General features: G+C 39.4%; 1 protein-coding gene across 1 annotated transcript in view; it reads right to left on the bottom strand.

Annotated features, from left to right (window-relative positions):
- LOC141800425 (proprotein convertase subtilisin/kexin type 4-like) overlaps positions 1-20,028 on the bottom strand; it is a 255,721-nt gene that overhangs the window by 235,230 nt on the left and 463 nt on the right. Inside the window, exon 2 of the mRNA XM_074682945.1 lies at positions 14,005-14,180. Within this exon, the coding sequence (XP_074539046.1) occupies positions 14,005-14,175 (171 nt within the window). The 5' untranslated portion in view covers positions 14,176-14,180. The remainder of the gene's footprint in view (positions 1-14,004; positions 14,181-20,028) is intronic.

Here is a 20,028-nt window from a genome sequence, read left to right as displayed (position 1 = left end):
TGTCCAAACTCCAGGGGGGGTTTACACTTTCTCAAACTGACCCCCTACGGTTAAAGCTATCCCCCGTCTGCCTTATTGTCCCCAATATAAATCCCTTGGTCATACACTTAGTCAGACTTTCACATGGGGTGATAATACACTAGTCAGGTTCAGTCATGTGTTCAATTCTCACAGGACAAGAAGTTACGTTCGGCAGAAACCAAACACAGCACATCACCAAAAACACACCATTCCCACCAATGACTACAGTTTGAGAAAAGATTCATTTCCAGCAAGACAATGATCTGAAGCATACTGCAAAAACAACACAGAAATGGTTTGAAAAGAACAGGGTAAATACTCTGGAGTGGCCAAGTCGTAGCCCAGACCTCAATTCTACAATCCGAGGAGAGTCAGCACTGTGACTGCAGCCAAAGGTACATCTTCTAAATTCTGCCTTAAAAGTGGTGAATAATTACACAAACAAATATTTTTGTTATGGATTTTTGTTTTATTGACATAATTTTGTAGAAATCTGATTCCACTTTGACATTAAAGATTTTCTCAATAAACTTTTGTGAGGGGAAAAGCCAAATTTTAATGACCATCACCGATTTGTGAAAGTAATAAAAGGGTAAAACATCCAAGATGGTGAATACTTATTATAGGCACTGTAGACGTCAAACTGAACCAAATCTGATCGCATCAAGTGTAATTGCCCCCAACTTAATCCCATTTTTTGGATGTAATGATCTAAACACAGTAGAGCATGAGCTACACTGAAGTCTTTCTAATGTTACACCAAAGCAAAAGCATGATGTGAAGAATAAACCTGACTGACTGCACCGTGCACACTGACACTCACAACCCTGACCTATTGCCCTCCTCTAGGACTGTGGATAACTCTGCATCTCTACTAGACCTTGAGATTGCAGACAGAGGTAAGCAGACGGACAGGACTCTTGAAAATGCCCTCTCAGTGTCTCGATTGCTTAACTCACCACTCCAACAAATGACCTTATTTCAAAGCACTGATGATAGAGGGGATTAGCATGAGAGTAGTGCTGCTGTAAAAAGAAAGCAGCAAAGCTTTTAGACTGATATGACTTGACTATGTTTTGCCTGTCTGGATACTCACACTTGTGATTTGTGAGAAAAAACAATATTTAAAACTGAAAATTTAACAGGCATTTTTAACAACCTTTACAAACTTTTGTCCTGCTTGTTGATGAAAAATACTGACATAATTTAGATATCCTCAAAGTTCTGGAGCTACCACCCGTGAGCTAAGCATAACATTGCGGCTGATCAGACTGATGACAGCCAGTAACTGCTTAACAAAAGCCAGAAGAGCAGTGTTTTGGATTGTTTGAATTGCCACAGACATTACAGCAATATGTTATCCACAGAGTGGGTTAAAAGACAATAAAAAAAGAAAACAAATCAAAACAAAATAGCGTAGCTCATCTTTAGACTTGGCTTCCATGACGAGTTTCATATATTGGACTCTTGAATTTTGGACCCTCCTCAAACAATCACTTGCAATTACATGAGCTGGAAGCCAAAAGCAGCCAGAACAATTATCAGTGAAATAATTCAAGGGTAGAAATTTAATTATCTCATAGTGCCTTGTATTTTTTTGTTTTTTTGTTTTATGTTTTACATCTGTCTAATGTGCAGCATCAGAGGTGAAAAATAGTTTTCCCCATGCTTTGACATCTTCACACTTGATTATTTTCTGTTTTCTTAGCATTTGACATTAGATTAACATAGAACAGACATTCAGACAGTAATCTAAAGATCTTTGGGTCTTTGGCATTCAAAGTGTTGTGTTTTAGATTTTAGCACAGTTGTAGTCTAAATAGTATTGACCTGTCACTCACCTGGCAAAATATTATGGATCAAAAATAAACCTGAGTGACAGCTCAGACTGTCATATTTGGTCTTCTTTGTTATTTTTCCTATCCACACTAACTTAGTTTTCACAACCACACTTGAGTAACAGCATAGTACAACAACTGTGATGCTCTGCTGGACTCATTTATTGAATAAATAAACAAAAACATCCATAATATCCAATACAATTTACTGGCTGTGTCTTAGTCACATGACTGTGGGAGCCCATCCAAAAAAACAACTATCGGGAATAAGACACATGAAATAAATCAGTGAATATTACACAGTATTTTCCAAAAATACACGAAATGTGTTACCCTCTTTCTTCAGCAAGTCGTGCACTCAAACAGTACCTGTTTTTTTGTGTTTGATAGTGCCTACACTTAGGGTAGAAAGGCACTCACCTTTTCTGGTTTGTGATTTAACACCCTGAAGTTGAAGACTGGGTAAAACAGCAACATCGGCAGTAAATGATCCAGACCGCAGCTGTACATAACCCACATACATACATAACTCCGACTCACAGATAGGGATGGATACCTTTCACATTTGAAATGATGCGATACCAATGCCCAGTACCTGGCAATCAGTACCGGTACTCCACGGCACCAATTTCCGGTACCTTTTTGTTTTTATGTGGTAAAAAATATCAATTTGTTTCATTATTTTTTAATGCAACATATTTATTCCTCAGTATATAACCTTGTAATGCTGTGTTCATGTCCAGTACGGAAAATCGCCTACTCTTCCACTCCCTCACTGTCACAAGGATGCATTTAGGTACCTTCACATGGTACCTTTTGGTTTTACGTGAATCGGTACCTAGTACTTTTGACAGAGTTCAGTCAGTACCAATAAAAGTACCTAATTCGGTACCCATCCCTACTCACAGAGGTCATGAAGTAATGTTTTTATCAAGTCCCGCTTGTGACAGCCCTTTTTCTTGGTGGGCATGAGCTCACAGTTTACACATCCCCATCACCATGTAACTCCCCAGTTAGATCATATGTTTTTCGTTTCACTCCTTTCGTCTGCTGAGTCTCTTTAAATTTAAAGTCATAAAGGTTGTATGTCAACAGTCATTATCAACATTACTTTAATGTTTTCTTTTGCTTGTATTTATGCCTCTTTAAAAAGCTGCAGACCTGAACAGCTGATCAGGAGGAAGAACAGGTCTAAGTAACATCTGAGAAGATCTAAACCCATCTGCACTGGTTGATAACTTTGCTTCTATTCCTGTCCTCTGGCAGCTTTTTCAACAAAGGGGCCTGACTGACCAGGATCTAACTAAAGTACCTCAGATAACCCTGCTTTAAAATCTGGACTAACTTAAAACCATGAACCTTCAATTGCTCTCAAATTAAACGTTTGGAGCATCTGTGCCAGTTTATCTTCTTGATGAATGAAGGAAAACTAAGCATGAATCAAACTCCCTCCTGATGTTAGAAGAAAACTAAAATATGAGTACACAAAAGGCTCAGTTATTAAACCAAATGTAATGTGATTTACCTCTGTAAAGGTTGCTATCATGTCTCCTGGTTTTAAAATCTTTCAGATCCTCTGGTTAAAATTGTCACTAAATAATTTAATAGAATTAAATTCTCCTGATTTGGTTTGTTTCTTCCACATCCTATTTTATGTCCATGCCACTGATTGGCTCTGATAAGAGCCCCCTCCTCAGATTGTTGATTCTCAACATCAAGCTGTGTAGTACAAACATTAAAATATCATGAAACTTAAAAGAACTGACTGAAAAGAAAAAAACACAACACGCACTAGCTTAAGAAGAGCTACATGTGATCCAACTTCTGTATTTTTTTCCCTGATGTGTTCTGAAATATTTTGTTTAATGCGTTTGCGTCTTTTCATTGTCTGTTTCATGTTTCATTTGCTTGGAAACATCTCTTTTCTTGTGCTTATATTAATAATGAATTAAGCCATGATTGAAAATGTGAAAGGACCTGCTGGAGGTGAGGAAACCACACCGGATTATCACTCTATGATTCAGTTCCCCACACCTCACCTGAGTGTTTTAGCATCTTTGGAGGCATTATTTTGCTTTCACACTTCACAACTACACCACCACGGTGAAACTTTGCTGAAGTGCTTCAATCTAAGTTTGAGCTGCTTTGTTTCGAGAACAAAGACACAGTTTGGGAGAGTTTAACTTCTCTGTGTGAGAATGAAGCTGGGAATTAACAAAGACCAAGACAGTGCTGATCATTTACATAAACATCATCTATTTACTGTATGTATGGCGACACCATAGATGTAAATGAATTTTTAGGCTAATTTAAAACACAACATGTTGGTGTTCATAAATCTGCAGAGCTTTAAATCAGCTTTTTCCAAAATAACAGATTATTTTTTCATCCACTGTAGCCTTTAAAGACACAGCCTTCAGGAAGCCTGATTTGTGTGACGGCTATTGAGTTGGACCTGGAACGTCTCAGCTGAGGATACATGCTGATGGACTCCAGCAGACAAACAAAAAGAGGAGAGAGCAGCCGAGATGGAGGGAGGGATGTAAGGGGAAAAACATGAAGGGTAAACAAAAACAAACACAGACATCAAGAGTCATTGAAGCAGTGTGTGAGAGCCACGTGAGGCAGACCACCCTATGGAGAAATCAGCAGCTGGTGTGTGTACTAACAGCCCTACAGGGGCTGTGGCCTCCACAGCCTCAAATCTGGAGAAGCAGAAAGGAGAGATAGGAGGAGGGCTGGGTGATGGAGGGGGATGCTAGGGGCTAAACAGGGTGAGCGGTTAAGCCTTGTTGGTTACAGTATTGGCAGGAAATGCAGGAGCTGGGGTGGGGGGGCTACCAGAGTCTATTTAAACGTTGGGACTGATGGGGTAGAGAAGAAGAGAAAAGCAATTAGTTTAGGCTTAGTTAGGCAGCTGACTGCTGGTTTTCTCTGTGAGCTTTTTATGAACTAATTCCTTTGCTTCACAAGAATATGACCACATACATGATTAAACAAGTCTGAAATAAACTCCTGACTGGGTATTTATTCCACCACATAATCCAGAAGATAGCATGACCATAAAAACACATGAGGTACGTTGTCTGTTAACTACTCTAAAGCAGTCATACAGTTCAAGAAGAGACAGAAATAGGAAACAGTTTAGCCATTGATAAAAGTGAAGGGTTTGAACTGGGTGTATCTAAATGTCATCATTAAGACGTTGGTATGGGGTAAAAAAAAAAAAGGTACAATGTCAAGTTCAGAGGTAGTTTTATCCCTTATAACACTTGTTTTTTGATTAGCACTTTTTAATACAGTTACAACTTGTCAACATTGTTCTCTATGCTCTGAATTACTTTGACTGTGATAGAAAGACCTGAAAAAAAAACACTCTTAGTTTTTGCTTTCTGATGTTGTTAAGTCTGTAATTCAGGTCATTCTGACTCCTGTGAAGCAAGAGGACAATTTTCATAAGATAAACAAACAACATTGATCATACTTTTACTAAACTTCATTATCTTCTATTATTTTACAGTGTATAAGTATACATAGTATATTTTATAGTATGTTATTATTCCTTAGTAATCTGATCTTATTGATAATATTCTATAACATTCAATATTTTTCGATAGTATTTTATCACGTGATTATTGAAAGTAGTCTGTTTTATTCTATCCCATTCTATCGTTTTGTATTATTTTCAATGGTAATTTATTCCATTTTTTGGACAATATTCTGTCTTTTTCTAATTTATTCTTTTTGATACCATTCCTTACAGTTCTTTCCTTTGTGTCTGTTATGATCAATTCTCTACTTTTTCAAACATATTCTATTCTTTTCAATTTCATTCCATTTGTTTTGGTAGTGAAGTAGCAACAAGCCCGGGCGTCCCCTATTCCTTTCTTTTCTATACAACTCTTTGCTTTTTTTCATTTCATTCAGTGTTTTCTATTCATCTTGATAGTATTCTGTTTCTTACTAAGAGTAATATACGATACTTTTTTTTGTTGATAATATTCCATTGTACCTGATTCTACTCTATTCTTTTGATACTGTTTTGTTCCCCTTTCTTTATTTCTTTTTCATAATTCTATTGTAAACTTTTAAACCTATTCTCTTCTGTTGTACTCATTGTTTCCTTTTTGGTAGAATGGAATCCCCATTTTATTCAATCCAGTGGTTTTGGATCTATTCTATTCTATTCTATTCTATTCTATTCTATTCTATTCTATTCTGTAATTTGCTATTCTCTTTGAACATTTTCTATTCTCAACTACTTAATATTTACCCCCGCCAAGGAGGTTATGTTTCTGGGAGTTTGTTCGTCTGTGAGCAAGATAACTCAAAAAGTAACAAACAGATCTTGATTAAATTTTCAGGAAATATTCAAAATGAGATAAAGAAGAACTGATTAAAATTTGGAGACGATACAGATCACCGTCTGGATCCAGGATTTTCTAAAATGATTCTTTATCATTGTGAGATAGGGCTGTTTTCACCATATGTGTATATAACTCCACGATAAATGGTCAGATTGCTTTGCAAAACAATACAAAACAAGGTCACCATAATTTCTGACAGATGTAAAAGTATGATCCACATCCTGGCAACATTCTGGATACTAAGATCTGGAATATGAAATATGTACTAGGTCATCATAATTTTCAACTCTGTCAGGTGACAAATTATCGTACAAACCTGCAACTAACACTAAATTGTAGCAGACAGTCTGCTGAAAAGAAGTATAACATTAAAGTAGGACTAAAATGTTGCGCCACAATCACAATATGCTTGGTGGATGTCTGCGCTTTCTGAGTGATTTTCTACTTTAGAAAGTATTCCATTCGACTCTATACCTTTTGATTGTATCCTCTTCCATTCTACTGAATAAAAATGTCAGAGACAACGTCACATACTTTCTCATAAAAAAGGATCATTTTTACTGTTATACTTGACAAAAAAGAGCAGCACATCTATTTGGCGCTTACATTTTTATTTCTTCCCTGATTCTCAAAAATGATTCTCTGCTAACTGATCCATGAGTCACTCACTGTTTGAACTCTGTAGACAATTACACAAGACATTAACTGTAAATCTCCTCAGTCGACTAAGTGGGTGTTCTAACCAGGATAAGTTATTAATATATTCAGGCTGTATTCTGAATGTGTCACCGCGGTGTCATGACATGATGTGGGAATAAGTGAAGTATTACATAAACAACTTACTACACACAACACCTACACAATATATCATGTCATTTCCAGTCACTACAGGCCTGTTTGAGTTAGCACTGTTCTCTGTCAGACTTTCACAGTGAACAGGCATACAAACACTCTTTACTCTACAGATTAACATGGAAAAGGAGAAAATCAATGAGTTACTGTATTAAAAAATCACTTCCCAGCTGAAAGAGCCAGTTAGTTGCTGTTTAGAAATGAAACATGACATGCAATCTAATCCACACACAACAAGAGCTTAATCTGTGTTCTGTTTTCTCACTTCCTCATCCTCTTCTCCAGCACAATCAGAGCTTCTAATGAGAAAACACTTAATAAAATTGTGTTTAATCTCACTTATTCCTCCCTAAGCTCTCATTAACCCATTCCAAAATCAACTTGCAGTGAAACCAGACGGTTAATTTATGCAGTCAGTGTTCCTTTCACCTTTAGGAGCTCTCTGTGTGTGTGTGTGTATTTGTTTGCTTCTACCACCACTCGCTGCTCATGCACAGAATCTTCCTTTATCTTCTTTATCTCTCTCTTTCTTTGCCTCTCCCTCTCTCCATTTCAATATTGAAGAGAGTTTTATTAAGGGCTAGACTTGGGTGTGCTGAGGCGCTCTCAGTAATTTTCCTACAAAGTGCTTTAATCCATCACACGGCCAACATGTGGCCTTTGCAGCCATACATCATCTCAACCCAGAGAGGGAGAAGAGGAGCAATAGAAGGAGCGGGAGCATCATTTCTGCTTCTCTCTTCCTCCTCCACCAAATCCACTCATCCTCTTCTTCTTCTTCTCTGCCTCCCTCTCCCGCCAGAGTTTCCCACCTGGGAGGGAAACCATATCTTCTGCGCACATTCCTCAACCAAGTCTTCTCTCCATTTACAAATGAGAGTGGAGCATGAGGGAGGAGGAGGAGGGGGAGGAGGGGTGGTAAGCAAAGAGACAGAGCGAAAATGAAAGAGATGGAGATAGGCGTGAGTGAATGAGTGTGTGAGGACGAGGGTAAGAAAGAAAGAGATAAGGAAAATGGAGAAAAGCTTACTGGAATGAATTAAAATTGGGGACAAAAGCGGATGAGAGGAAGTCAGACTGTGATCGTGTGTGTGCGTGTGCATGTGTGATGCAATATGAGCAAGCTGTGTGCATGTGTACTTGCAGGAGGAAATAGGAATTGTCAAAGAAGGTGAGGAGATGAGGAAAAAAAAAAAAAGAGTGCTGCGTTTCCCACCATGCAGCTGGTGCAGTATTGCCCTCTGCGTTGCCCCTAGCCAACACCTGCCTCCATTTCACTCCCTCCGCCTTCCTCTGGCTGAGGCGCCGAGGTGAACCCCGGGCCCCCTGACTAATGGAATGGGCCCTTTTCCTCCAACCATTAGAGGATTGGTGTCCCTTTTCCTGCCCCTGGGTGCCCTTCGGTACAGAAAAGGGGAAGGATGGTGGCACATTTGCCTTATTTCTTTCACCACACACTCACATGCACACCAGCACACATGCACACACACCTGGTCATAACATAACAGCCTGGAGTAATCCAGCCCCAGTAAGGCTTGACATAGCTTAGCATCTGACTGAGGCTATTTCTGAGAGGATATTAGAAAGTCTGAATCGGGAGAAGTGCAATGAGGTTTCAAAGAAGGAGCTTTCAGAATGTGTACGACAGCGGCCCCGGTTGATCATGAAGCGTTTGTGTGATTTCATTTAGCCGGCAAATCCAGTGCTCTACCTCAATTACATCTGCTTTACTCAGATGGAAAACACACCTCCTGTGTACAGAGGAAGGAGGGGGAGAGGAGAGGAGAGGAGGGAGGTGGAGGGGAAGCACGGAGCATATTGGGGATTGAATCTTTCGATGAACTGATAGCACGTCCGCAGACAGCGAGCCAAGCTGTGCGGCAGTAATGTTATGCTAATGATATGGTAATGATATGGTAATCTGCCAGCAGTATTCTGCCTCACTGGAGAGAAGAGGAATCTGGGAGGCCTCTCACCATTGGTTGGAGACCAGGGACTTCCTGGTGTCAGAGTTCATGAAAAAAGAAAATAAGCATGAATGTGAGCATGCACAAACACACACACACAGACTCACACTTAATTCTTGAAGCAGTGATCTCAGCTAAAATAAAAACAATGCAGCTCATGGACCTTATCTGACTCTAATCCGATTTGCAGACTCAGGAGTAAGCAAGAAAAATTACCTGTAGACATCCAGGATCAGGTGATGTTACTGAAAACTAGCTCTGCTGTTTGTACGTGAGACTTTCTTAATTTCTTTTCCTTTAATCAGTGTGTATTATTCACTCTTATGTTGTTCTGAGCTGGCATGAAGTTAAAGAGAAAGTCGTCTATTTTTACACAGGAATGAGTTTCTTTTTTCTCCGCCATTGTGTGTGAAACTCTACACCTGTAATGGCTGCCATTACCTGCCGAGTCTGAGCATCTCTTTCTCTGTGGCTCGTAATGATTGCATTACAGCGCCAGACTTGGTTAGAGATTAGAGTTACCATTGTATGACAGTAATCTCTGAATCCATGTCAGCTCTGCCACACAGCCATAATAATTACAGACAAGAGCTACCTGCCGCAAACATTTGTGATGTTTCTCTTTGCTAAATTTTCTTCATTTCACTGCACCTTATCTTACTGAGAATGAGGCGGCTTACACTCAAAGAAACAAGCTATCAGCTACATCTTAAATATTTCTTAATGAGCTAGTGTAAGACATAGGGGAGACAAATGTGGATCTATGTGCTCTTATCTCTTTGACGTATTTTCAAACAGTAACAGACTGACAGGGAAGTCTTTCTTGTCTCTGCGATGCATTACAGCCAATCTGAGCATGCATCACAAAGACACATCAGGTATTTTCTGTATTTTTCTTTTGTATTTTACCGTTTCCAAATGGATATGTCGAGTCTGCACAATGGAGAGACGCGGTGACATTTTCTTGGATCCTGTACACTAAATCAAAGAGACCAACAATATGTTGAACACCAGCGTGGAGACATTTGATTCCCTTTCCACTCGTGTGGTATTACCTCTGGAATGCCAGCAGACACCTCAATCCTCCCAAGACGGTGTTGTCAGACTATTCATTCTGTTCCAGTGGTTTTGATTATAAAATAATACAAGTACAGCTTAATATATATCACAGCATGTTGTGAAGTGTATGCCTCTTCTTGGTATTATGATATTTGCAAAAGGTTTGACTTAACAAAGGCAATTAAGTGTCAGTGACATTTAGCATCAGCCTCTGGCGACAGACAGGTAGAGGAAGCCAGTGTGCAGATTGGACCTGGGGGGATTGTGAAAGTGGGGGCTGTGTGAGGATAGGGTGGTGTTGGGTTGGACTCCTTATTAATGCAAGAAGCATACCTTGACAATGAACGACTAAAAAAGCAGATCCCAGCATCTGATGACTGATTCAATGATGATTTTAAAAGTGTTCAACCAGCGCATGAAACAACTGAGGTGTCACAATGTTGAATGTCAGCTGCTTTGGTAGGGTGCTGTCTGTTAAAATGTCATATATGGTTTTCTAATAGACATCCCGTACACTCACCACTTCCTGAAAGAGTCACTGGTTTATAGTGAGCAGAAAACAATGCAGGGAGAGGGATAGTTACTGTGTGCATGCATAAGGGACAATGAAAGAGGAAGACAGAGACGGGGGTGGACTGTCCAATACACTCCCGATAAAGGTCAAAGAAATGTTTTATTCATGAGTCAGGCAGCAGCAGCGGCGGCAGCGAGGCCAAGGTTGAAATGAGCTCGCGCCCCTTTCCCCCCCACACACACACCACCTCCCTGCAGGCCAGCGGACACTCCCCTCAGCTTTTATCATGAATGTGAAAACATAAGCACACACCTCTTGTATCGCTTATCAATAACTTCAAAAAAAGATTCTCATTTCTCGTTTAATTTTCTTTTTCTGTGATCAGTACTAGAGGAGAAATACACACCTGACACCAAGCGTCAAGTATTTAAGCCAGGGCTGTCCAACATGGGGCCCGTGGGCCAAAGTTGGCCCACCAGCAGTTTTTTTTTTTGGCCCGCTGCTCACGTTTGAATTTTTTTATATATATGTATTTTTAATTATCATAATTATTTTCTCACTCTCAGCAACCTGGTTTCCTCATTCCTTATTTATTTACTGTTTCACTTCCTCTCCTGACCACAAATTAACACTGTGTTACATTGGGAGTGGGGTGGCGCTAGTCCTATCAGCTCAAATCTGGAAGTCCATAACCAGAAAGTGAGAAGATGCAGGGTCATGGCTGGGATGGAGCGTATAAAGAGTGGCACTCTGATGAGAGAAAGTTTAGAAATAGTTGGGAACATGAGTACTTTTTTTTTTTTTTTTTTTTTTTACAGAAGTTGATTCCACAGCAGTGTGCCTAAAATGTAGGCAGGAAGTTTGTTGTTGTTTGTTGTTTTCAAAGAGTATAATCTTTGTAAATTAATGTAAATACAGTAGTCATTTATAGGGGGGAAAATTCTTAAGCAGGAGTCCATTTTTATTACTATTCCTTATTTTAAAAGGATGGAAAATGCTCTATTTTGGTTTCTAAGGAGCATGCTGTTCCCCATGTAGGTTATATTGCACTAAATGTCTTTGAAGACATACGACTAGTATTTCTGCCGTATGAATGTACAGTACTTTATGCTGTGAAGTACAGTAAAGAAAGGTGTTTTCATCTTCAGAAATTACTTAAATGAGAATTTATTTTGCACAATTATGCTATAAGCCAGGGGTCACCAACGTGCTGCCCGTGGGTACCTGGGTGCCCACGAGGCATGCTCCAGAAAAACAGCACTGGTCACAATGGAGCTCCTACCAGAAATGTATCTATGTTTCCTACCATCATCTTTGTGTAAATCATTAATAATAGTGTGAAATAAAAACATCGACATGTGAGCAGCCTCTTCACATAGCATTTCTACTACTACTCCTATTACTGTTGTTAAAAAGTGATCTGTGCAATTTTGTTCGGGAAGTTCATGTTCAGACAAGTATCCCTTCGTAGTGCTCATTTCCTTTATGGTAGCCCTCGGCCTCAAAAAGGTTGGTGACCCCTGCTATAAGCATATTTAAATCATGCACTGTAACATGAATGTTTAGTTTTGGCCCGTGACCCTCCAATCTGATCCATTTTTGCCCTTCATTGAAAAGAGTTCAGGCATCCCTGATTTAAACTTTACTATTCTAGAGCAGGTTTTATTTTAGAAACTCACCAAACTTACAGTTTCAGAATGCGATCCACTCTCTTGCTAACCATTAACAGCCGGCCTGACATTTACTCTGTCTGCCCTCCCGCTCAGCCACTCTCTCTTCTTCTCTTCTTATCATCTACTGTAAACATCCTCTTTGGCCTCCTCACCTCTGCAGTGATGTCAGCGCTGTGAACACAGAGCTTAGGATGGTTACAAGACAAGCTCTTCTTCAAGACATTCAGCCAGAAATCTGTCCTCTCTTTCTTTTGATTTTTTCTCCAAGGCGGGGTAAGTGAAAGGGAAACTTGTCTCACTATCAAAATCCAGGGTACTATCAAAAAGAGATGGAAGCTGCTATTTTAAAGCTACTTTCAGACTCTTCATTTTCATGTCACTTCAGTGGCCCCTGTGGACAAAACTGGACATTTCCCTCTTTGCACAATTGATCTTGTACATGTTTGAGTGCTGTTGTGGTGTTTTCTGACAGAAAAATCAACTCCCTTTGTTTTTCAAAGTCAAAATCATCATCACCGCTAACGCTGGCTGCAGGAAATCTGACCAAAGACACAGATACAAAACCAGGTTACTCTCCAATGGCCTCATCTGCTTTAATGGGTCATTTTGGGAGGGTGAGAACGTAATCCCCTTAATGGAGCTTTAAGTTGAAATCACTGATTAATTCTTCTTTAAAACTAATTAACTGCTGTTCAACCTGTAATGGGGACTTTTGGAGGATGTAATTAAAAGGCAAGAATCCTCACCTGTAAGACTTCATATATATTTCTGTACCGAGCTCTGAAATAAACCCACTGTAGGAAGAATTAAATAAATCCACTATTTCTGAAAAAAAAAACGTTTTTGATGTGCTAATTAATGCTGACTTAATGATTGACTTCACCTTATTTATCTTATATATGTTAATATAAGTTCCACTAAGGACACATGATCAGAAAATACATTTTATTGCAAGATCTGTGTTGATTGGTTCATCTTTGCCTTTAAAAGAGGAAGTAAAATAAAAGACCCTCATTCAAAACCCTCAGTGTAACAGCTCAGAGCAGGAGTAGCTGTCAATTCATCAGGGCTCTTACATTTTAAATCTGTCTGAGTGAATCTTTCATAAAGACAATCAAAAGAAGTTTGTTCCATAATGTGCCATGCTCTTGAACTGCCTCTTTGAACCCGCTGCTACAACAAAATGAAGAAGCAGAACTAATGTACTCCACCTAACCTCGACCAGCTCTGAGCCTTTATTACATTTTGTGAGGAGCTGACACACTCCCAGAGTCAACAACCAAAGTAACCTTTAAAGTATTGATGTGGATAAATCAGGTGTCGTCCTCAAACAAAGTAAGAGAGCAAAGCTCAGTCGCGTGGTTAAAGACCAAATCATCTTTAAAGACATTCAACTACTTCACATAAAGGACTCTGCACAGGTTTGAATACAGTTGGCTGAGTTGTAGTATTTTGTGTCCTTATAAATTGTTGAGTGTGTGTTGAGTATGTGTGTATCTGTGTGGACCAGCTCCTGTAGCGTCCTTGATCAGACGTGAAATATTCAGAAATACTTCTTGAATGTGATCAGAGTCAGATGTCCCTCAACAGGAAGCAGACGTCAGCACTTTGTCAGCCCCAGCAAACAACGGTGAACCCAGTAATGGTGTTAAGTCAATGTAAATTGAAGGTCATTATACATGGAGGCAACAGGGGTTGGAAATTAGCACTGACCTGATGTATAAAGTCCAGTTTGTGTTGCTCGGCCAGACCTCTGGCGGCTCTGACGCCTCCATGTATTTGCACAGCGTAGAAGACATGGGGGTTGGTCCCATGATGCCCCTCTGTGGTCAGGAGTGTCCTCTGCAGCAGGCAGCTGAGCACCAGCACAACTGCTCTGAACATGGAGCCTGAAAGAGGATGAATAAGAAAACTGCTTTCAGACAGTAAGAAAGAAGTAGGTTTGATGTTTCCATATCACTCTGTATTTTGAATATTTTATATATTAGTCGCCTCATTGAGGCTGTTGCCTTAGTATGTTTTCATGGATAAAGTATCAGTGTCATCCTTGTGAAGTCCTCTAATTGATGCTAATACTGTTATCCATTATACAGTAGAGAAAAGCATTTCCACAAGGCTGCAACAACCGATCACCCCGTCATCAATCTGCTTAATATCATCCTCATAAATGCGTGTAGTTTTAAAATTTTTATAAATTCAAGTCAGAAATATTCACCAGCTTGTTTTGTCAAAACTGTCAAAACAAAAGTACATTCACTTGCAAAGGTATCAAGCTTCAAAGTCACTGTTTGTAAAAGCATTAAAAAGTGCAGTCCTGAAATGACAGGTATTAAACTGATGTGTAACTCCATTTAAAACCCTGTTAATGTAGTGTGTCCCCACAGCCTTAAAACTGATAGAATAAATATCGTTATTAAAAGAAAAACACACAAACACCTACAGTTTAAATATTTCCACCATCTAACTACACAAATGAGTTTATGGAGTGTGGGATTCAGCATCTCACTGCAAAGTATTGAACATTGGCAATTGTGAAACAATTTGCCCACAGCCACCTCCTCTGTACTTTTGCATGAAATCCACAGTGGCTGCCACCTACAGCATGTGAACCACCCACCTGTAGCCACAGAGAATGAAACGTCCAAGAGAAATCTTTCACCCAGTGCGATGAAAGCTAGAACTCTGGCATCAGGAGCCCCAAGCGAGACAACACACTCTCTCCAGTTCCCAACCCACACGTTTAATCTCCTGGCCTTGATGCAAATGCTTCTGAGAGCAGAAAAACATCGGCACTCTCATTGTGTGAACTAACTTCCCTCTTTAAACAAAACAGGAACTTTATCAGTCTTTTCTTGATGCCTGCACTTTCCTGTGAACAATGAGAGGACAAAAAAAATGTCATCTCACTCTTATTCGTAAGTCCTGAAAAAGGGGGGAGAGTCTGACAACACAGCCTCCGAAGAAGCAGTTTACAGTTGCTGACATGATCGGCACACAACTTACACACACACACACACACACACACGCACACACACACACACACGCACACACACACACACACGCACACACACACACACACACACACACACACACACACACACACACACACACACACACACACACACACACACACACACACACACACAGGAGGGATTTAAATAACACTGAGAGGTTTAAAGGAGACCCTCTACAGATACGTTAATACTCAGCGACTTCATGCGTTGGCCTTACATTGTTCAGGATTCAGGTTCCTGAAGCTAAATACATTTATGGTTCATGCTTCTACTTCTGCAAGATGATGTTTTTTTGTGTGTCACAATTCAAAAAAGATGTTTGCTGCCATCCTTGCATCTCTGTTTTTTCCCCATGAATTAAGGTCCTTCACATCGATCCAGAGCTGAAGCTATGAATGAAAAAAGCAAGAAATGTTTTTTACATGATAATTTTTGTCATTATGTACAGTTAATATCATTTTATTGAAATATAATCTGGGATTAATTGCTCACTAAATGATTATGTAGCTAATCAGTATTAACAATAAACATATAGGGGAATTGATGAAATGTTGGGCTGTCTGCTGACAGCATCTGTTGTCAGCATTCATCACTGATCCAACCAGCTGGCAGGCATATATGATCAGTATCAGCTTCTGTTGAAACTGTCTATTGAAAAAAAAGGGAAATATTAATATATCTACAAGTTGCAACTCTACTTCAAACTATTGTTAACATTGGCTTCATATTCTTTATACTTCGTGGCTCAATTCAGACTATCTTATCAAAAATAAAACCACTGTCACACAGTGAAACTGTAGCCCACAAGCTTAAGATTTCTCACAGTACGCATAATTCAGTTTGTATGTTTATCTGACTTCTCTTTCAAAAAGTCTCCTCCAGCAGCTTTTCCTCCCCAAAAAAATAACAAACAGTAGCTGACCACCGTTTCAAGTCTACAGCATCATTCTGCTCCAATCTCTCAAGCCCCTGATTGAAATCGATAACCTCACTTGGGGCCTGAGCCCCAGTCAATCCCACTGAGGTGCAGGGCCGGCAGCTTACACCCCACCCAGCGAGCTGCGGGCCTCCGGCAGAGACGGAGCAGACAAGGAGAGGGAGGGAAAAAAGCAGAGCACAGGAGACGGGAATACGGGAGGAGCACATTGAACAGTGTCAGGGCCCGGGGGCCTACTGGGACGCTGATAAAGTACCTGGACATTTTTATAGACAAACTACTTATTTCCGTCCTCATATCACTTGGGAAGACTGATAACTTTATATTCCTCTCAGGCGGAGGAATGAAAGGAGGGGGGCCCTTTCAGGAGTTTAATTGATCAAACTGTAGCCACAAGGGCTTTTTTTCTGGAGATAAAAGGGACTGGCACTCTCCCCACTACAATACAGATCTTTTAGAAAGCAGACCCAATGAAAAAAGAGAATGTAAGTCATTATGCAAAGTCATTATGGGCCTCTGACTATATCCCTTAAAGAGGGGAATTATGGGTACAGTTGTATCGTACAGAATTTCTAGAGGTCAAAGTACCGGTCACAGGGACAGATTATTTTACAATGTACAGATTACAACTGTTAAACAAACTTACACATGGTCGTTAAAAGTCGAATTTGAATACTTTAACTATTTGAAGGTGTGTGACAAAACTGTATACTACACATATGCTTGTCATCGGGAATGCAAAGGGAACAAAGCACAAAGGTTTGTAATCACAAGTCCACGTTTCCATGAGATTAAGCGTTAAAAATAGAGCAGGTTATAAACTAATACAACACAAGAGCAGAGAATATCATAAGCCAGCATCCAATATAATAAACTACACAGTGTGTAACTGCTGGCAGGTTGAGAGAACAGGTTAGCCTTGGTGAAGTCACATGCAAACAGAAACACAATTTCATGGTTGCCATTAAAAGCTCATACTTAATCAAAATAAAAGAAATACAACAAATTCAATATCTAAACTCAGAAATATAATTGTTTTTGGAAAGGTATTTGCTCATTTTGCCATTTTTCTATTGACACGTTTCAAAAAAACGTGGACATGGTCATGTTTACCGCTCTGTTTCTTCATCTCTTCTTTCAACAACACTCTGTAAGTGTTACCCAACTCAGGATCTGTAGTTTTGATAAGAGCAATGTCGCCCCATTCTTCAATGATGCAACACATCAGCTCAACAGTTTGGGTCTTCTTTTCTTTTATCTTCAGTGCAATAATGTGTCTAATATTTTGAATGAGCGTCAAGTTGCGATGAAACACGTGTAGAGTGCATTTGTTGTTGTCTTTCTGAAATAAGGAACACCATCCTGCAGAAAGATCTTGTCTACTTGGTTGAAGTATGGCTCAAAAACCTGCAAATGTATCTCTCAGCCTTAATGGTGCCTTCACACATGTGCAGGTTACTCATGCCATGTACTCTCATCCATCCCCATACCAACACAGATGCTTTTGAAGTGTTCTCTGATAAAAAGCTGGATGGTCCCTGCCCGCCTTTCTCCAACACCAAGGAGTCCTCCATGATTTTCAAAAGGAATTTTAAATTTTGATTCATCAGACCACAGGATGGTTTTCCACTTCTCTACAGTTCCTCTCCAACGAGTCTGATCCCAAAGAGGTCACTCGTGTTTCTGGACCTGGTTTAAACATGACTTCCTCTTTGCATGGTGGAGTCTCATTCTTTATTTGAAGAAGCAGCGACAATCAACTGAAACATGTTCACAGATGGGGTTTTAAAAGCGATGCAGTGATGTCCACAACAAGATTGTGTCTGTTTTTGATGAAGTAGGATCTGAGGAAAAAACTATCTCAAACTGGTTTAAACGTTTTGTCTCTTGGGTTCAGAGATTTCTTCAAATTTGACCAAATCTTTAATGACTGTATACATTGTAAATCATCTGAAGATCCTACATTCTTTGCTACTTTATGTAAGAAATCATCATTAATTTGCATTATCTTCAGTGCAGTCTCACAAATGGTGAACCCTACCTGTATTTACTCCAGAAGAAGTATTTAGGGGCACTTATGGGAGTATACAGTATGTAATAGTATGTATAATGTAGAGAAAGGGCATACCGATTCAATTATTTGAGGTTTAACAAAACTTTTTCCTCAGGCTTTCGAGACATATCCTTTTTATTTATCGTAATACTTCAACGCAAAATGAGGAAAACAACCTCTAGGGGGCTGTCTTGTGCTGATTGACTATATATTTCAGTTCCAGCATTACATTTTCTGTTTTAATAATTCTTTCAATCAAACATGGGGTTTCAGTGTTTGCAGATGATCAAATCTCTTCACATTTAACTGCATCTCCACATTTCTTGGAATAAAGACTTTGCACTTGTATGTGGTAAACTCCAAACACATAAGCTAAACAGTAAAACCCTTTTTAAGCTTTTGTCCAGCATACTAAGCAAAATTATCAAATGGTTTTGGATTGACCTCAAACATAAGCTACAATTTTATCAAAGTGTATTGGGTGTGAATTTTTATGTTTTTTATTTCCTTCCTTATGTGGTGAACAATAAAGTTGTTGTTTTTTTATCTAAAATATAAGTCCCTATTGTTTGACAGGACTGAGTGGATCAAGCAATACAGTAAAAAAAGCCGTAGACACGAGTACAAAGTAAAACTGTCGTCACGTGTACATGGACTCTGATTTTAAAACTCCTGTGACAAGAGAGAGAACAAAAAGCAAACCTACAAAGACTTAAAGAATACTCCCAGTACTCCCATTCTCACTGCTGCCAGTTTGAGCCTTTGAGCTCTAAAGGAGCCATACAGCTAAAACTGTATCAAAGAAGTCCTCTAGACTATTTGTAATCAACATTTCCAATGCAACAAAGATCACAGTATGAGTAGTTTGTTTTACAAATCGCTCATCTCACTCTGTTTTTTGTCTGTTTGTCCTTTTGTGGTTTTTATTTTTCAGTGTTTTTTGTTGAAAGGCCAAATTAACACCCTCAACAAACTACTGTGCGTTACACCTTTTAGAGCAGGTACAACTCTGAACATAAAAACACAACAACAACCGTAGCTAACAGGCCTTTTCAATGTAAGCTAATCATAAGATAAATGGTGACAGGCTAACTGTTTAGCCTCCTGACGAAACCAGTCTGAAGCTGAGCAGCTAGCTGAGGGCCATAGCTTCCAAAATCCAGTAGTTTCACTTTATCAGTGCTAATGCTACACAAACAGGTTCTCACGCAAACACACACACATAGTCAACCAGTCTATAAAGTTGACTCATCCATTTCATACTTTGACAGGAAATATATATATATTTGTGCACTGTTTTTAGTTTTAGGGCTTCAACAATAGCTGCATACTGCTGCAATAGTGTTGAACTTTGGCTCATCCATAGGTTGGAAAATTATTATTATTTTTTTGTTGTTGTTGTTCATTTTTCATAATTTGGAACAGCATTCATACATGTGTGGCTGCTCTTGTAGCCAGTCTCTATTGTACCTCATATAGTTGGCTACAGTATCCATGTAAACGCCATTAAACTTTTATAAACAGGCTGCAAAAAGAACACAAAGACAAATAAAGCTCAAATATCTAGAGAATAATGTGCATGAAGTCAGACCTTCATTTGTTTTCTCGACAAGAAAATGTAAACTGGTCCAGTGTATGAAAGTCTGGAGACGAGGCTCATCTGAGGGTGAGGGGAGGGGGGTGAAACAGCTTCAGGTCTCACTCCCTCCATGTACTACAGTGCAAAGAAAGGG

This window comes from Halichoeres trimaculatus, unplaced genomic scaffold (genome assembly GCF_033239565.1).
Source record: "Halichoeres trimaculatus isolate MK-OKI-2021-1 unplaced genomic scaffold, fHalTri1.1 fHalTri1_scaffold_12, whole genome shotgun sequence".
Taxonomy (NCBI): domain Eukaryota; kingdom Metazoa; phylum Chordata; class Actinopteri; order Labriformes; family Labridae; genus Halichoeres; species Halichoeres trimaculatus.
Note: the sequence above shows the minus strand (reverse complement) of the source record. Positions and strands in the feature narration are given on the sequence as shown.